This window comes from Mobula hypostoma, chromosome 13, assembly GCF_963921235.1.
Source record: "Mobula hypostoma chromosome 13, sMobHyp1.1, whole genome shotgun sequence".
NCBI classification, from domain to species: Eukaryota; Metazoa; Chordata; class Chondrichthyes; order Myliobatiformes; family Myliobatidae; genus Mobula; species Mobula hypostoma.
Window position 1 is genome coordinate 4,593,913 of NC_086109.1, and position 19,058 is coordinate 4,612,970.

The window sequence follows — 19,058 nt, forward strand, 5'->3', positions numbered from 1 at the left end:
CTGAAGGCACACACTCAGCGATTCAGGAACAGCTTCTTCCCCTCTGCCATCCCATTCCTAAACGGGCATTGAACCCGTGAACACTACCTCACTTTTTAAATATGTATTATTCTGTTTTTGCATGATTTTTAACTATTCATTATACATATACCGTAATTGACTTGCTTATTTATTATTTTTTCTTCTATATTATGTATTGCATTGAACTGCTGCTGCTAAGTTAACAAATTTTACGTCACATGCTGGTGATAATAAACCTGACTCTGATCGTGTCATTGAAAATACACTGACCTACTGCATGATAGTGTGGCACACCAGCTGCAACAGGATCGACCAAAAAGCACTTCAATGAGTGAGCAGGACTAAACAGAACATCAGTGGGGCACAACTATCCGATATGGAAACCATCTGCAAATGACGATATCTACGCTGTCACATAAAATCATGATGGACTCATCCCACCCCAGTTCATCCTGCAGGCGATAGAGAAACATCCCTGCACAGACATTCAGACTGAAAAACGGCTTTTTCCCCAGGGCTGTCATACAACTGAACAATGACACATCCACACATTGTCCACAGGCACCATGGACAATCTCCAAGTGAAGTTAATGGGTATAATAATACCTGACGTGATTTTATGCTGAATCATCGTGTTTTATCAGATGGGCACATGCAACACTTGAATAGGGCAGACACTGTTTCTCTTAATTTTAGAGTGGTTTGTTTTTATTTGCTAGTGGTTTGACTAGCTGGTAGAACAAAGGGATCTCGGAATACAGGTCCATAATTCATTGAAAGTTACAGCATAGGTTTGTAAAGAAAGCTTTTGGCACAATTTGAATCATAAATCAATGTACGAGTACAGGAGATGGGATGTTATGTTGACGTTGCATAAGAAGTTGGTGAGGCCTAATTTGGAGTACTGTGTGCAGTTTTGGTGGCCTACATACAGTTAAGATGTAAATTATATTGAAAGAGTACAGAGAAAATTTCCAAGGATAGTGCTGGGCCTGGAGGATCTGGTTATAACAATTGACTAGGTTAGGACTTTGTTCCCTACAATTCCCTGAAACGTAGAACGTTGAGAGGAGATTTGAAAGGTATGTAATATTACAAGGGGTACAGATAGTATTTTAAAATCTGAAGTTCATAATGCAATAAATAAGATGAAGAAAGGAAAGGCAGCAGGACCTGATGAATTAGTAATAGAACAAATTATCGCCCTTGAAGATTATGGAATTGAAAAACTTACTGATTTAATCAATGACACTTATGAGACTGAAATAATACCAGAAGAGATGGAAAAAAAAATCAGCATTTATCACTCTTCCTAAGAAACCTGGAGCAATAGAATGTGAATTACATAGGACCATAAGTTTAATGAGTCACATCACCAAGATACTTCTAAGAATTTTGATGACAAGAACTAAAAGTAAGATACAAGCTGAAATAGGTAAAGAACAATGTGGTTTTGTGAAAGACGAAGGTACAAGAAACACAATATTGATGTTAAGAATACTTTCAGAACGAGCTATTCAAGTGCAAAAAGATTTGTTTGTTTTATCGACTACACAGAAGCATTTGATAAAGTGAAGCACAATAAGTTATTTGAAATATTACAGGAAACTCTAGATCTAGATTCGAAAGACCTCCACCTAATCAGAAATCTGTACTGGGAACAAACTGCCACTGTAAGAATAGATGGAGAAGTGAGTCAGTTTACAAAAATCGAGAGAGGCGTTAGACAAGGGTGTGTTTTCTCCCGATTTGTTTAATGTGTACAGTGAAACAATATTACAAAAAATAAGAGACATCTTGGGAATCAATGTTGGCGGTGAAAACATCAACGATTTCAGATATGTGGATGACGCTGTGTTAATTGCAAGTACCGAGGAAGAACTACAAAACTTAATTGATATAGTTGTTGAAGAAAGAGCAGAAATGGGTCTATTTATCAATTGCAAAAAGACAGAAAATGTATGGTGATATCCAAAAAGAAGGAGAATCCTATCTGCAAGCTGAAAGTAAATAGGGAAGACATGAAACAAGTACAGAACTTTTGCTACTTAGGAAGCTGGGTAACATCAAAGGCAGGTGCGACATGGACATCAAAAGAAGAATAGGGATGGCAAAAGACACCTTTATGAGAATGAAGCATATACTGACCAACACTAAACTAGGCATGACAACCTGCCTCAGAGTACTGAAATGTTACGTTTATCCAGTTACGTTATATGGCTCAGAATGTTGGACAATATCTAGTAACATGAGGAAACAAATTGAAGCAGCAGAGATGTGGTTTTTGAGGAGGATGCAAAGAATATCATGGACAAAACGAATATCGAACGGGATGTCACGAACAGAGCAAGCACAAGAAGAGAAATAATGTATAAGATCATGAAAAGGCAACATGACTTCATTGGACATGTGATTAGGAAAGAGGAGTTAGAATGCATAGTAACTATGGGAAAGATTGAAGGGAAGAAAGCAAGAAGAAGGCAAAGACAAATGATGATGGAGACAGCAGCCAGCGAACTGGAAATGAATACCAATGAATTGATCCACTTGACCCGAAACAGGAGTGTGTGGGCCATGGCAGTCAAAGCTCAAACTGAGCATGGCACCTGCCGATGATGATGACAGATAGTGGAAAAAGCCTGCTTGCATTCACCCTAAAGCTGGGTGGGACTACAACTAGAGGTCATGGGTGAAAGGTGAAAAGTTTAACGGGAACATGAGGGGAATCTTCTTCACTCAAAGGGTCGTGAGAGAGTGTGGAATAAGCTGTCAGCACAAGTGATCCATGTGAGCTCGATTTCAACATTTAAGTGAAGTTCGAATAGGTACATGGATGGAGGGCTAATGGTCCCGTGCGGGTCGATGGGATTAGGCAGTTTAAATATGTCGGCACGGACTAGATGGGCCAAAGGGCCTGTTTCGGTGCTCTGACTCTTAAGTAGACAAGAGGGTAATGCAACCGCTGGCACAATTGGTGTTAATCAGCCGGTGGTCTGAGTATAGAGTTGGCACGTCGTGTTACAGCCACCCCAAATGTCAAAATCTCCTTAGACGCGAGGAAGTGGCACCACAGAACCCTGACTCAGCTCACGGGAATGCCGAGAGATTCTCAGCCAGCACAGGAACTGTGCCGATCTCCCGGAGCCGACCGCTAAAGCTCCACTACTGCCGGGCAGCAGAGAGCACCCACCCCGGCCCCAGACACAGGCCTTCCCAGCCCACTCCCTAACCACCAACACTCCAGCCCGGGTACCCAGAACCCGTCCCCTTCCCGACCGGCACCACTGAGCCCCAGCTCACCTGCCGCCAGGGCCCTCGCCACCATCGCCCAGAGCAAACCGAACAGCAACACCACCACCGCCGCCATGGTCGCAAACGGAAATTACCGCACCCTGACCGAGAGGTGCGCCTGCGCTCTGGGCTGAGGCCGGGACACGGTGCCGCCATGCTTCATACTGGCGCGCTGAGCCTCTGGGCTGCCAGGCAGGCGTGACTGAGCCCAGGGAAAATGCTGGAGGAACTCAGCAGGCCAGGAAGCATCTGTGGAAAAGAGTCAGCGGCCGAGACCCTTCATCAAGTCTGGGCAAGAAGGGGAGAAGTCAGATAAAGAAGGTGCGGGTAGAGAGGGAAGATGTAGCAGGTGGTAGGTGAAACCGGGAGTCAAGTAAAGAGCTGGGAAGTTGATCGGTGAAAGAGATAAAGGGCTGGGGTGGGGGCGAGGAAGAAAGGGAAGTGATGGACAGGTAAGGAGATAAGGTGAGAGAGGGAAGTAGGAATAGTGAAGAAGAGGAGGTGGTGGGGGTAATTACTGGCAGTTCGAGAAATCGATGTTCATGCCATCAGGTTGGAGGCTACCTAGACGGAATACAAGGTGTTGCTCCTCCAACCTGAGTGCGGCCTCATTGTGGCAGTTGAGGTCCTGGACTGCCACGTCGGAACGGGAATGAGAAGTGGAATTGAAATGGGTGCCGCTGGGAAATCCTCCTAGCTGTGGCACACGGAGCGTAGGGAGCGTAGGGGGTGCTCGGCGGAGCGCTCTCCGAATCTGCGCTGCGTATCACTGACATACGGGAGCAGGGATCGGTCCCTCCGCGACTCCCTGGGCCACACGCCCCTCCCCACGGATCTCCCACCTGGCACTTATCCCTGTAAGCTTGTCCCTACACCTCCTCTCTTGCCACCATTCAGGGCCCCAAACAGTCCTTCCAAGTGAGGCAACACTTCACTTGTGAGTCTGTTGGGGTCATCTATTGCATCCGGTGTGGCCTCCTCTACATCGGTGAAACCCGACGCAGATTGGGGGACCGCTTCGTCGAGCACCTCCGCTCCATCCGCCAAAACAGACAGGATCTCCCAGTAGCCACCCACTTCAACTCTGCTTCCCACTCCCATTTGGATATGTCCATACATGGCCTCCTCTACTGCCATGATGAGGCTAAAGTCAGGTTGGAGGACCAACAGCTCATATACCGTCTAGGTAATCTCCAGCCCCTTGGTATGAACATAGAATTCTCCAACTTCCGGTAATTCCCTCCCCCTCCCTTCCTCTATCCCTATTTCATTCTGCCCCCTCCCCCAGCTGCCTATCACCTCCCTCATGGTTCCGCCTCCTTCTACTACCCATTGTGTTTTCCCCTATTCTTTCTTCGCCTTTCCTGCCTGTCACCTCCCTGCTTCCCCTCCCTCTCCCCTTTATCTTTGCCCTTACTGGTTTTTCACCTGGAACCTACCAGCCTTCTCCTTCCCACCCTCCCCCCACCTTCTTTACAGGGCCTCTGCCCTTCTCTCTACAGTCCTGACGAAGGGTTTCGTCCCAAAACGTTGACTGATCGTTTCCACCGATGCTGCCCGACCTGCTGAGTTCCTCCAGCGTGTTGCGAGTGTTACCAGATACAGCCGATGACAGCAACAGACTCGCAGGTGAAGTGCCGCCTCACCTGGAAGGACTGGTAGCGAGGGAGGTGTAGGGGCAGTGGTGGTACCGGGAGGGAGACCGGTGCAGACTGTGACCATTCGAGCACAAATCCTCAATATGTCCGTGTGTGAGGAGGCTCCCGAGCTACCCTTCCTTAAGGCTGTGGATCACGGTGCTCCCCCTGTGAACCGATGCCCTGAGCTGTAATTGTCACAACCCGGTGTCGTTTTAATGTTTTTTTCAGTTAGTATGTCGATTGTATTTTCCCGGTGTAATCACGTCAGTATGCAGCGTTCATTGTATTGTTTACTGTCTACCTGCACCTCGACCCCTTGCCATTCACTCCAGGCACGCTCACGCTCCCTGATCTCCCACCGCACACCTCCCCTGGCCCCCCGGGCGCGCTCCCGGTCCTCGACCCACGTCAGTCCCGGCGCGCCCCCGATCCTCCACCGCTCGGCGCATTCCCGCTCCCTGACCCCCACCACCCACCCTGAACTACTGAGAATTAAATTGAGCCCCTGAGCCAAATTGCTGCCAGACGGGGCGGCGGGAGTGGGGAGGAGGGGGCATGAGCGGCTGGAAGGAGTGAGGACACCAGACAGTCTGTACAGAGTACCGGCGCTGGGAGGTGGAGCCCATGTGCTGAATGAACCCAGCGGGCTGATTGTGTGTGTGTGTGTGTGTGTGTGTGTGTGTCTGTCTTTGTGCGTGTGTTTGTGTCTGTGTGTGTGTGTTTTTGTGTGAGTGTGCGTGTGTCTGTCTGTGTATGTGTGTGTATATCTTTGTGTGTGTGTATGTCTTTGTGTGTGTGTGTCTGTGTGTATGTATGTGTGTCTCTGTGGGTGTGCGTGTGTCTGTGTGTGTACGTCTTTGTGTGGGTGGGTGTGTGTGTGTGTGTGCACACACACGGGGGGGGGGGTGGGCGTGTACGAAATAGGCAGTCGACACTTCGGGTCTTGAAATCAGAGGAGAGGGCTCAACCCAAACGGCGAAGGACGGGTTCTATCTTACTGTTGAAATTGGTTTATTATTTTTATTAACAAAACAAGAATAAACCGCTCCATAACTTTTCATTCTTTACTCACGTGGTCAATGCTTTCCATCTTGTCCTGCATTGCTTCCACTCATGTGGCACCCTAAGGTTTTTATTAAATACTACAGTATTTGTGTGGCTTCTTCCCTCAGCCCGGCTCCTCCCTCTCTAGAAGATAGGCCCTAAACCGTGGTCCTTCCATTCCGATTCTCTGTGGTGGGATGTTTGTCTCCGTGGTCGTCCCCGGGAACAGCCCGTAGATCAGAGAGTCCTCTGTTATGCAGCAGCTCAGGGGACCTTTCATCTTCCTCCACAGCTTCTTCCCCAAACCCACCGTGTGCGAGGAGGTGAGTCACTGTCTCTTCCCCACTACAGGCACCCTTCGGGCAGCGGGAGCAAGCCCTGAGTGGGAGGCAGCTATCGCCAGATAACCAGGTTCTTTCCAGTTATCGAAAGGGAGCGCACTTTCCACAGTCCCAGTTTCTGCTTTACACTGCCAGTCCACTCCAGCCGATTTTTGTCGCACGCCTCAGCCCCTCTGAATCAGATCCCCAGCACCTTCACCTAATCGGACCTGACGGTGAAGGGGACCCTGGATTGGTCGGGCCAGTTGCTGAAGAGCATGGCCTCCCCAATCGTGCGGTTGACCCTGGCCCCCGATGCTAGCTCAAACTGGTCGCAGATGCTGATTAAACTGCAAACTGACCTCGGATCAGAGTAGAAGATGGTGACATCATCCATGTACAGGGAGGTTTTCACTTGGGTCCCTCCACTGCCTGGCAGCGTCACCCCTCGTGCTCTCATCGCTCCTGATGGCTTTGGCGAAAGGTTCGGTACAGCACACCAACAAGACGGGAGCGAGGGCAGCCCTGCCTGACTCCAGAGTTGATGGGGAAGTTATCTGTTTCCCACCCATTAACTTGGACTGAACTACAGATGTCTGTGTGGAGCGGTTGGATCCAATTCCTGATTCCCTCCACAGATCCCATTTTGGAGAGTATTTCCATCACGTGTGATATCCTGTCAAAGGCTTACTCCTGGTTCAAGCTGACCAGGCAGGTGTCCACCCCCAGTCTGATACAGAGATGATGGCGTCCCTCGGCAGCACAAGTCTGTCAAAGATCTTCCTGCTAGGTACAGCAAAGGTTTAGTCACCTGACCCAGAACAGACCTGACTGTGTTGGTGATGGTGGCCAGGATCTTACGGTCCACACTCAAGAGCGAAATGGGTCTCCACTTCCTGATGTCATCTCTTTTCCCCTTCTGCCTGGAGATGAGGGCATAGATGCCCTTCCTCATGGAGTCCGGCATGCTGCCGGCTAGAAGCATAGCACTGTACACTTCCAGCAGATCTAGGCCCATTCAGTCCCATGGAGCCAAGTACAATTCAACTGGGAAGCCCGGTAAGTTTCCAGGAGTTTTACTCGAGTCAAAGGAAAGGATGGAGCCAGTCAGCTCATCCAGGGTCAGTGACTGGTCCAGACTCTCTTGCTGCCACCTATTACTTGTATGATAGACGGCAGGAAGTTCTAGGAGACTGTGGCCTTTCTGTCACACAGACTGGCATAGAAGGACTGACAGAGCCTCATATGGCCTTCTTTGAGTATGCTACTGAGCCGCCCTCCTCCTCAAGTCTGGATCATAGAGCTCCCCTGTGAACCTTTCTGGTCTTCCCGTAGGTGACAACAGGCTCGCACAAGGCAGCAGTCAGAGAAGGGCACCGGCGTGACGTCAGTGGACCTGACCATGATGGGCTCTGATAGGAACAGGAAGTCGATCCATGATTGGTCTGGGCCACCTGATTGTGACCAGGTGGGTTGCGGCTGTGCTCCACCTGTGGGGGTGACAGAGGCGTTATGCAGCGTGGCTATTTTCAGCACTTCCTTCAGGGATCTGTTGGTACGATCCAGCCTGCTCTCAGTGCTACTGGATCATCGAGCCGCATCAACGATGCACTTGAAGTCTCCAGCCAAGTGACCGGCTGCCACGTCGCCGGTAGCAGTGGGAGCTGATCAAGGACGACCAGCCGCTCACTCCACGTGGCTGTGGCGTACATGTTGATTAGCCGGAGTGAAGTGTTTCGGTACTTTACATCCGCCACCATGAGGTGCCCCCAACTACCGCTGACTCAGGTGATTGAGAAGTTGCCTCCCCACAGCAGAATCCCCAGGCCAGAAGTATTGCAGTCATTGCCCCCCAACCACACAGACAAAGGCTGGGACCACCATCTCAACTGCCTTTGGTAGTTGCAGAGGTGTGGTAGCCTGTACTCCTGTAAAGCACTGACGTATTGCCCAGTTTGCTTAACACTATGCACATTTAAAGTTGCCAGTTTTAAGTCCATTATTTGCCCCTAATTTACCTGTCACTCAGCCTGAGCCATCACACCCATAGCTTTAGTAAACTGATGCACCTTTGTGCCCCAGGTGTTGATGATGTGACTGGTGGGGTAAATGTTGTTGTACAGGTATGTCAGACAAATATGTACAGTTGCAAGAAAAAGTTTGTGAACCCTTTGCAATTACCTGGTTTTCTGCATTAATTATTCATAAAATGTGATCTGATTGTCATCTAAGTCACAAGAATAGACAAACACAATCTGCCTAAACTAATAAAACGCAATTGTACTTCTTCTCGTCAATATTGAGTACTCCATTTAAACAATCACAGTCCAAGTTGAAAAAGTATGTGAACCTCTTGTGTAATGCCTTCTACAAAAGCTACTTGAAGTTTGGTGTTCCAATCAATGAGATGAGATTGGAGGTGTGGGTTGTAGAGGTGCCCTGGCCTATTAAAAAAGACACACAAAGTCAGGTTACTGACAGAGCCAGCTCTCCTCAACAGAGATGTGTTTACGTGCACCATGCCTTGATCCAAACAACTTGCAGAGGACCTTATATAGATGCATTATAGAGATGCATGAAGCTGGAAAACACAGCAAAAGAATTTCTAAAGACCTGAGTGTTCATCATTCCACAGCAAGAGAAATTGTCCACAAATGGAGGAAATTCAGTACTGTTGATATTCTCTCTAAGAGTGGGCGTCCTGCAAAGATCACACCAAGAGTACAACGAGTAATGCTGAAGGAAGTGAAAACGAACCCCAGGGTAACAGTAAAAGGCCTGCAGAAATCTCTAATACCTGCTAAAGTCTCTGTTCATGAGTCCACTATAAGAAAAAACACAGAACAAGAATGGTGTTTATGGAAGGGCACCACAGGGGGAACCACTGCTCTCCAAAAAAATGTTACTGCACTTCTCGAGTTTGCAAAAGACCACCTGGATGTTCCACAATGCTTTTAGGACAATATTCTGTGCACAGATGAGACAAAAGTTGAACTTTTTGGGAGAAATGGACACCACTATGTGTGTGTGGAAAAGGGCACTGCACACCACCACCAAAACTTCATCCCAACGGTGAAGCATGGTGGAAGGTGCATCATGGTTTTGGGGCTGCTTCACTGCCTCAGGGTCTGGACAGCTTGCAATCGTTGAGGGAACAATGAATTCAAAATGATAACAACACATTTTACTGGAGAATGTCAAGGAAGGAGTCTGTCAACTGAAGCTAAATAGAAGTTGGATGATGCAACAAGACAATGATCTGAATCACCAGAGAAAATCAACAACAGAATGGTTTTTAAAAAAAAGAAAATTTGAGTTTTGTAATGGCTAAGTCAGAGCCAGACCTTAACCCGAATGAGATGCCATGGAACGACCTTAAGAGGCCTGTTCATGTGACGTATCCCAGAAACATTGATGAACTAAAACAGTTTTGTATGGAGGAATAGTCTAAAATTCCTCCTCACCGTTGTCCAAGTCAGACCAGCAGCAGCAGGAAACATTTGGTGGAGGTTATTGCTGCTCAAGGAAGTTCTATCAGTTATTAAATTCAAGAGTTCACACACTTTTTCCAGCCTGGACCATAAATGATTAAACAAGCTGTTCCATAAAGACATGAAAAGTACAATTGTTTGTGTGTTATTAGTCTAGGAAGATTGTGTTTGTCCATTATTGTGACTTATAAGATGCAGTCTGATCTTCATCTAAGTAAATTAATGCAGAAAACCAGGCAATTACAAACTGTATGCTGGTGGTGCTTTGGTTAGATTACTGACTCCGCTAGAGACCATGGCTCAAACCATCCATGGCTACTGTGGAATGTCAATTCAGTTCATGGTGTGGATTTAGGAAAAATTGGTCACAGTGGCACAGACCACAATTGCCCTTGAACCAATCAGCTTCAATAATATTCTTCAGGGGTGAAGTATTTTACAAATCTGGTCAAGATAGCACCAGCAAACGATTCCTTAGGCAATGTCTTCCAGAGAGCCAATCTCTCAATTATTGCATTTTTTCTACACTTTCTGCTTGTTCTTTTTGTCTTGATTGTGTTACGGAACCTGCTGGAGCCTGTGCCATGCAGTTTGGAATTCGATCAAACGATCAGATACCGTTGAGCATGAGGAGAGCTGCCTTATGGAGAAGACCAGAAGCAGGGTCCCGAATAGGACCAGAACACGAGCTGACTCGTAGAAAAGATGTGGAACCTTTGGAGAGGGCGCAGCAGAGATTTACCAGGATGCTGCCTGGTTTAGAGGGCATGTACTATGAAGAGTCACACACGAAATGCTGGAAGAACTCAGCAGGTCAGGCAGCACTATGGAAGAGAGTGAACAGTCAACGTTTCAGGCTGAGACCCTTCTCCGAAGAGGTCTTTTATGAGAAGACAAATATCAGAGTTGTATCATACACACATACTTTGACAATAAAACAAACCTTTTTGAAGCATGCTGTCCATACCCAGCCTGACGAACGCAAGTCTCTAAATTCACCCTGTGTGGTTGCCCATTACAGCCAATGAACTGGCATTGTGATCCCCTGAATTATAGCTGGACACCATCACACTTTCAACAGGGAAGGCCACCTCAGGTTTCTAGGATCTGGCCACCAGGGCGAAATCCCAATTAGAACAGTGATGACTGGTTTATTGTTCAAATGAGCAGCCTGCAACAAAGGTAACCATTGGGCAGCATAAAAGATGGAGGAGAGAGAAATTAAAAAGTGCAATGATTTTATTAACATGAGCAGTTGAGATAGCAGCACTTTGAAACTCTATTTAACGTTTGGACATTAGATCCAAAGCTGAACAGGTTCCTTTAGACAAAAATAAGTTAATCAATTTTCACTGTACTTTGAAAGTTAAGCTGACAACTGGGTGGTACTTTGAGATTCAGAACTTACTAAGTCTTCGACAATAGGTCTGTTTTATAGTATACATGACCTTGAAAAGCACTGCAAAATAAACAAGTAGGCACCATGTTCTAAAGTGAAGAGCAACAGGATGAGCCCTGCCCATCAAAAACAAAAATATTCTAACAGCGGATACAAGATGCTACTGTATCTTTCGCACTGGGACCGTGAACTTAGTGAACAGACGTGTTGAGTACATTCAAAAGTATATGGCAGCTTCAACCATAATTTTACTAATAAATAATATCAGGCATGTAATAAAAACACCAAATTTTAAGTATAAGTTTCCAATATAACTTACGTGCAAGAATCCTGTTGCACTTCATTTGGTTTACAATTATAAAGTGAAAAATTAAATCACAAGCCAAGAGCAATTCTATTGCATCTTGGAACTTCTAAATAAGTAAGGCCACAATGTGCAATATTTGCACAATAAACTAGATCTTTAATCCACTATGGACAAAACTTTAAATGCTCTTGTTATCTGTGCGACTCCCATCCGTTCACCAATTAAAACTGACAGGATTTGTCACCCAAGCTCTGATTTCATCTGAAATTTTCCCTCCAGCCTAGTGTAATGTCTAGTCTGGCCTCAACCCTCCTCCCGGCAGGTGTTCCCTTACTGGATCTTTAGCTCTGTCTCAAACTTTATGCCTCTAAACTCCCACTCTGTTCCAGCTTCCTCACAACTCTCCATCTTTAATTTTCCTCAATCCTCGGCTTGTACAAATCCAGAAGTTAACCTGCACCCAGTGTTAGCAATCAATAAAACCAATTGAAACAGACAGAATGATATAAAGACATGTTATCAGGGAGTGCTACATTCTACACCTGCAGCTTATAAAAGATATTATTACATATACAACACAAATTAATTTATACTGCCTTACTGCGTAGTCAATTGGCAAGAATTTCGAGCACCTTTACAATTTTCCTAAAAAAAAGCCAGTCTGCATAAAGAGCAAATAGTACGTCTCTAAAGTTATTTCTGATAAGTGCTCTTCATTTCAACATCGTTAAGGTGCTGCCTCGTGGCTCTGTGAAGCTCCTGTACCACAGAAAAGTCCCACAGGTACCTGCACCAATTTCAAATTTCTACATCTCATTCAAAATCAGAACATAAACATCTAATCAGCAAAGATACAAGTGCCAATTAATAATAATAGTGAGCGAACAGTGATATCAACTCCTCCACGGACAGTCCCAACCCCGGCTAGCAACCGCTTCCCATTCAAACCCAGAGCCACAGAAACACCACCAGAAGCTACAAAGGCCTCATCCCTGGGAGAGCGAGGATCTTCCCCTAGAAGATGGGCCACACCTGGGGACAATTGGAAAGATGTGCACAGAACAGAGGACCCTGGTGAGCAGCTGTCAGAGGCCTGTGTCCCAGTAGGGGTGAAGGGTTTAAGTAAGAATGGTGGTCTCACATCGGGTGGCATGGGAAAATTCCGGCCTCTTCTACGAAGGACAGCGGTTCAGTTGCACCACTCAAGCAACCACCTACTTGTTCGCATTGTTCAGAACTGCATGCCTTTGCAGGGGCAATTCTACTCCAGCATTAGTAGTGGCATATAGACTAACAATGCTTTGCCAGGAGCATCTTGGAAGCAGCACACAGGAAAGAGAAAGAAATCTGCCTTTTGTGCTAAATTGGCAAAGAGCAAGTTACAGTCCTGCTGTGCAGGACTTCAGTGAAATTAATCAGAAGTTCTAATTAAGTTATAAAAACACAAGGTGACTTTTTTTGAAGCATTTGTTTTTTTTTGCACCTTTGATGGTGGAATGGTTTCGAACAAAATGTAATTAACCTCAGTAAAGTGGTTTATTACCAATGTCACTATCACCTGCCCAGATGTTTAAAACAGGTTGTTGGAAAAAACTGAGATCATCTGAACAAGAATACTCTGGCACTGGTTTTGTGACTTCAAAAGCACCCACAAATTGAAAAATCAGATTTAAATATTAAATAGCACTCAAACACAATTAACAGACCCAATAATTATCTTCATCTGGACAAATCTATATCAATTATGAATTTAGAACTACCATGAAACAATTATACAACTTGGATCCTCCAGTAGATACTGGAATCAGCTACCCTCTACCTTCCAAATGGGAAATGTTTTCAAGGAAATATAATTACAAAATAAAAAGATTATCTATGTAATTTCTTTACAACTGATCTAAAGTTTCATAAACATTCCTTTGCAAGAATGGGAACATTTCCATTTGGTCTGCTACTTTGCAACTTCGTTCAGCTGGCACACAGTTTTGACTGAATATTCTCATCCTTTTTTTTTAAAACACCATTAAGGGAATGCAGAGGATTCAGCAGGATTTGCATAATCGAATGTCTATATGGGATACACTTGTTCAACACAGCAGAAGCTGCAGTTCCACACCTCTGCCATGATTAATCAAATTCAAAATGATAACTTCATAGTACTGATCTGTAGAAGGAAAGAAAAACAATTAGAAGTGTGTAATGTAGTGTAGAAAGAGTTTAGTTAAGAAGTAGCTTTCAAAAGTCTAAGTGGAGATGTGATAGGGATTTATAAGATCATGAGAGACAAAAATAGAGAACACAGACAGCTTCTTTTCCCCAGGGTTGAAATGTCTAATACTGTACCAGTAAGAATACGTTTATCCATGGATCCCAGGTTGGGGACCCCTGATTTAGGGTAAGAGAGTAATCTCAAAGGACGTGTGTGGGACAAGATTTTTTTAAAAACACAGTGGTGGGTGCCTAGAATGTGCTACCTGGGATGGTGGTTGTGGCAGATAATTTTAAGAGATGTTTAGAAGGCACAAGAATGTGAGAACAATGGAGGGATATTGAAATTGTGTAGGCAGATGGGAATAATTTAGTCGATCATTGATTACACTCTGCAGTTGCAGTCTGAAGAGTTAAGTTTAATGTAATCTATGAAATCCTGAAGTTGCTGAGGACTTCATTCCTTAGAACACAAGAAAATGAGGGGTGAGTTATAGAATTATGAGAGGCATAGATGATGTGGATGGCAAGTCTTTCCCCCACTAACATAATTATTGTCACTTAGTTTTTTTATCATCATGTTTTGTAATGTACTACTGGAGCATAACAACAAATTTCAGAATCAGGTTTATTATCACCGGCATATGTCATGAAATTTGTTAACTTAGCAGCAGCAGTTCAATACAATATATAAGAAAGAAGAAAATAAAATAAAATAATGATAATAAATAAATAAATAAATAAATAAATTAGAGTTTACATACATTGAACAGATCAAAAACCGTGCAAAAAACAGAAATAATATACATTAACAAGGGCTCAACATCCATCCAGGAATCAAAACATATGTTGGTGATATTAAACCTGATTCTGATGGAGTGGCAAGTATTTTTTAAAATACACACAATGGCAGGTGCTGAAACCCATCTCCATGAGTGGTGGTAGGAGCAGATACAATAGAAATGTTTAAGAGGCATTTAGTCACATGAACAGACAGGGAATGGAAGGACATGGGCCAAGTGCAGGCAGATTGCATTAGATTAGCATCATGGTTGGCATAGCTATTGTTCCATCTTCTAAACTTCTTATTTAACTAGTTATCCAGTTCGTAACCACCTTATGTTGCCTGCGACTTGAGCCAGAGAAAGGGTACTACACAGACTAAGACTACTTTGTCACTGAGTCTGTGCCAGACAGGGCTTCCCAGTATAGGCCCACTTTCTAACACTGGGCTCACATCACTTCAGGATACACTTCCTCACATATATATCCAAGTACTGTTTAGGTACGGCAAGTGCTTCTGCCCTATTACCTCTCCTGGTCACTACCGCCCTTTCAATGAAACTGGTTTTTCTTCATCTCCCCCTTTATGCTTGGCCGATTGGTCACTCTACCCAGACCCAATGTCACTTTGTGCACTTCAATCAAATATTCTCTCCATCTTCTTCATTCCAAAGAAATTAACCATAAGACAAGGAAGAATTAGATCATCCAGCCCATCGAGTCTGCTCCACCATGTGAAAATGGCTGATTTATTATCCCCTCAATCCTATTCTCCTGCCTTTGGCACCCTTACTAATCAAGAACCTATCAACCTCCTCTCAAAATATACCAAACAACTTAGCCTGCACTGTCACTTGAAGCAATGGATTCTACGGTTTCACTACCCTCTGGCTGAAGAAATTCCTCCTCATCTCTGCACTAATGGTCTGTCCTTGTACTCTGAGGCTGTTCCCTTTGGTCCTGAACTTCTCCACTATAGGAAATATCCTCTCCATGTCCACTCTCTTCAGGCTTTTCAATATTCGATCGCTACTCTTCTAAACTCCAGCAAGTACAGGCTCAGACCTATCAAATTCTCCTCACATGTAAACCCTTTCATTCCCAGGATCATTCTTGTGAACCACCTCTGGATTCTCTGCAATGCCAGCACGTCCTTTCTTAGATAATGGACCCAATGCTGATGGAAATACTCCAACTGCAGTCTGATCAATACCTTATAAAACCTCAGCATTACATCCTTGCTTTAATATACTAGTCCTCTTGAAATGAATGCTAACACGGCATTTGCCTTCCTCATCAGTCTCAACCTGCAAGTTAAACTTTAGGGAATCCTGCACGAGGACCCACTAGCCTATCCAAACGTTCAGAGTTTTTCCAGTGCTGGCAATATTCCACTTTTCACAACACCAGTTTTTTGAAGGACCCAAGACCTCAGCACACCAGAATGTTTCCTGTGGCCTTGGGACATTGGTCCGAGTGTATTATCCTCAACCTCTGGATTAAGTCATCTTCCTGACCGGCAGGAAGCTGGCGGGGAGGAGATCAGTATTTACCAGTGTCATGTGAGGCCGTGGGAGGAGGTGGTGAACGGTTGTATGAACAGCGGGTGTATATCACAAATTCTGGTTCTGCATCCAGTGACACCAGGCAGAGAATCTATGAAGAGTACTGATATTGGATGGGGTCACCTGTCTTGTAAATACACCAACCAGAAGGCGACAATGGCTTCCGAGAAAAAATTTGCCAAGAACAATCATGGTCAAACACCATGATCGCCCAGTCGCTACATAATGATGATGATGATGATCAGACTACTAACTCTACACTGACTAACCTTCTTTGAACCAGTACTTTTAAATGCTTAAACTTTTCCCCAATCACTGCTGGAGATACAAAACTAAATACCTTTTTTTAAAAATTGAAGTCCATTACCTTGTCGTTTCGTCAGCTGCAAGGAGCTCCATCTGATTGGAAAGCGCCTCTCCTTTCTCAGGGTCTCTTTTCTCGTTTTTTGTCAGGCTAAAAAGAACACAAGAACCAAGGGACATGTGAAATCCACCATTCAACCTTTCAAACAAGCTCTGCCAAAAATGATATAGTGTTGTCCCAGCATATATGATGAATAAACTCTTCTTGGGTTTCCTCTCGTCCTCTGTTCCTCCCGATTGGTTTGTCCTCATCCAAACAGGTTTCCCCTGTCCCACCTCGTTTACAATCAAATTACAGTCCTTACTTAGGGCAACACCTTTGTCTTTGTTAAAATTCTTGTTCTCCAGTTTTATTTCACTAGTTTCCTTCACCAGGCAGTCCCAAAAGTCACCATCGTAGCACAATAGTTTTGTGCTGAAATCAATCCTATAGACATTGCGAATATAGTGTTCTGCTACCACTGATTTCTCCAGCTAACCCAAACAGATACACCTCCTGTGCTCCTTAATATGGGTTTCCACCGTCTGGACGAAATACACTGCTCCACGTCCACAGGAAATCCTATAAACACTCTGTTACTTGCACACATTACTGCTGAACATTTGCCTCAATGACATTTTCCTATACTGGGAGAGCCGAGGACCAGAGAGCACAGCCTTCGAATACAAGGACTCCTCATCTCTGTCTCTTCAGGACAGAGATGGAGGAATTTCTTTAGCCAAAGTGGTGAAACTGTGGAATTCATTATCACAGGCACCTGCAGAGGTGAAGTCATTGGTTAATACTTAAAATGGAGGCTGATAATTCCTTGATTAGTAAAAGAGCATCGAAGGTTACAGAGAGAATGGGGTTGAGAAGGAAGATCATCAGCCGTGATCAAGTACAGAGCAGACTAGATGGGTCGAATGGCTTTATTTTGCTCCCATGTCTTTGATCTTATTTTCCTTGATTCCGTTAATGGGCATTTCGAGCTAACTAAGGAGGTAGTGTCATAGAGCACCACAGTACTTTGGCCCATCTAGCCCGTGACAGCCCGTTTTCTGCCTCGTTCCATCCACCTGCACCTGGACCGCAGCCCTCCATGGCTCTCTCATCCATGTATCGACCCAACCTCTCTTCAATGTTGCAACTGAGTCTGCATCCATCATTTCCACTGGCAGCTGACTCCACACTAACACCACCCTGAGCGAAGAACTTCCCCCTCAGGTTCCTCTTAAATACTTCACCTTTCACCCTAAAACTATGACCTCTAGCTCTAGTCTCACCCAACCTCAGCATTTACCCTAATTCTACTCCTCATACTTTTTGTAAGCCTCTATCTAATCTCCCCTCATTCTTACACTCCGGGAAATAAAGTCCGACTAACCTATTCAACTTTTCCCTATAACTCATGTCAAGTCCCAGCAACGTTCTTGTAAGTAGCAACATTCTTGTAAATTTTCTCTCAACTCCTTCAGTCCTATTGATATTTTTCCTGTTTTTCTGAAACTGCACAAAATAATCCAAATTTGGCCTCACCAATATTTTATATAACTTCAACATAACATCCCAAATTCTGCACTCAATTCTTTAATTTATAAAGCCCTATGTGCCGTAAAGCTCTCTTTATAGCCCTATGCAGGACTTGAAGAGATTATGGATCTATATTTCCAGATCCCCCTGTCTTACTGCACAGCTCAGTGGCTTACCATTCACTGTGCAATGTCTGCCCTGGTTTGTCCTCATCAGGTGCAACACCTCATACTTGTCCGCATTAAGTGCCATCTGCCATCTTTCAGATCAGTTTTCAAGCTGGCATAGATCCCGCTGCAAGCTTTTAATGACCTTCCTTCCCGTCCACTACACCCGCAATTGTGGCGTTATCGCAAATTTGTTAATTCAGTTTATCACATCATCTAAATTATTAACATAGTTGATAAACAAGAGGACCTAGAACTGGTTCCTGACATGTTGACCATCCCTAATCACACCTTGTCTTTCCATATACTTACATATCCTGTCCCCCAAAATATTTTCCAATAATTTACCCACAACTGACATCAGGCTCATGGATTGGGTCTCTTAAAGAACATTAAGGTGGATAAGACCCCTTGCATCTGATGGGATATATCCCAGGGTAGTGAGGCAGGCAAGAGATGAGATTGTTGGGGCCTTGACAAATATCCTCCTGTACTCTCCAACCACAGCTGAGGTCCCAGAAGACTGAAAAGTAGCTAATGTTGCTTCATTATTTGAGAAATAGTTATAATCCTGGAAACTATAGATTCACGTTAGTGGTAGGGAAGTTACTGGAGAGCACTTTTAGAGATAGGATTTGTGAGAATTTGGAAAACCATTGCCTAATTAGGACAAGGTGCTACGAACTTGATAGGGTTTTTGAGGAGATAACAAGTGATTGATGAAGGTAGAATTGTGGATGCTATTTAAGTGGATTTTGGTAAGGTGTTTGCACAAGGTCTCTCATGAGAGGCTCATTCAGAATCAGGATTAATATCACTGGCATATATTGTGAACTTTGTTGACTTTGACTATAAATTGCAATACATAATAATAGCAAAAAACCATCAATTAAAGTGTGTATGCATGAGTGTTCTTGCATACGAGCTGGATGAAAACACACGTGGG

General features: G+C 44.6%; 2 protein-coding genes across 6 annotated transcripts in view; both read right to left on the reverse strand.

The window, feature by feature from the left end:
- Window positions 1–3,460, reverse strand: part of LOC134355372 (membrane cofactor protein-like) — a 49,130-nt gene extending 45,670 nt beyond the window's left edge. For all 4 annotated transcript variants that reach the window (XM_063065157.1, XM_063065155.1, XM_063065156.1 and 1 more), the window contains exon 1: window positions 3,322–3,460. In XM_063065157.1, the coding sequence (XP_062921227.1) occupies window positions 3,322–3,388 (67 nt within the window). In that variant the 5' untranslated portion in view covers window positions 3,389–3,460. The remainder of the gene's footprint in view (window positions 1–3,321) is intronic.
- Window positions 3,461–10,822: 7,362 nt separating this feature from the next.
- LOC134355373 (C4b-binding protein alpha chain-like) overlaps window positions 10,823–19,058 on the reverse strand; it is a 75,618-nt gene continuing 67,382 nt past the window's right edge. Inside the window, exons 19-20 of one of the 2 annotated variants that reach the window (XM_063065158.1) lie at window positions 16,437–16,523; window positions 10,823–13,677 (exon numbers count right to left, since the gene is read on the reverse strand). In XM_063065158.1, coding sequence (XP_062921228.1) covers window positions 13,665–13,677; window positions 16,437–16,523 — 100 coding nt within the window. In that variant the 3' untranslated portion in view covers window positions 10,823–13,664. The remainder of the gene's footprint in view (window positions 13,678–16,436; window positions 16,524–19,058) is intronic. The other variant, XM_063065159.1, reaches the window with a different exon arrangement.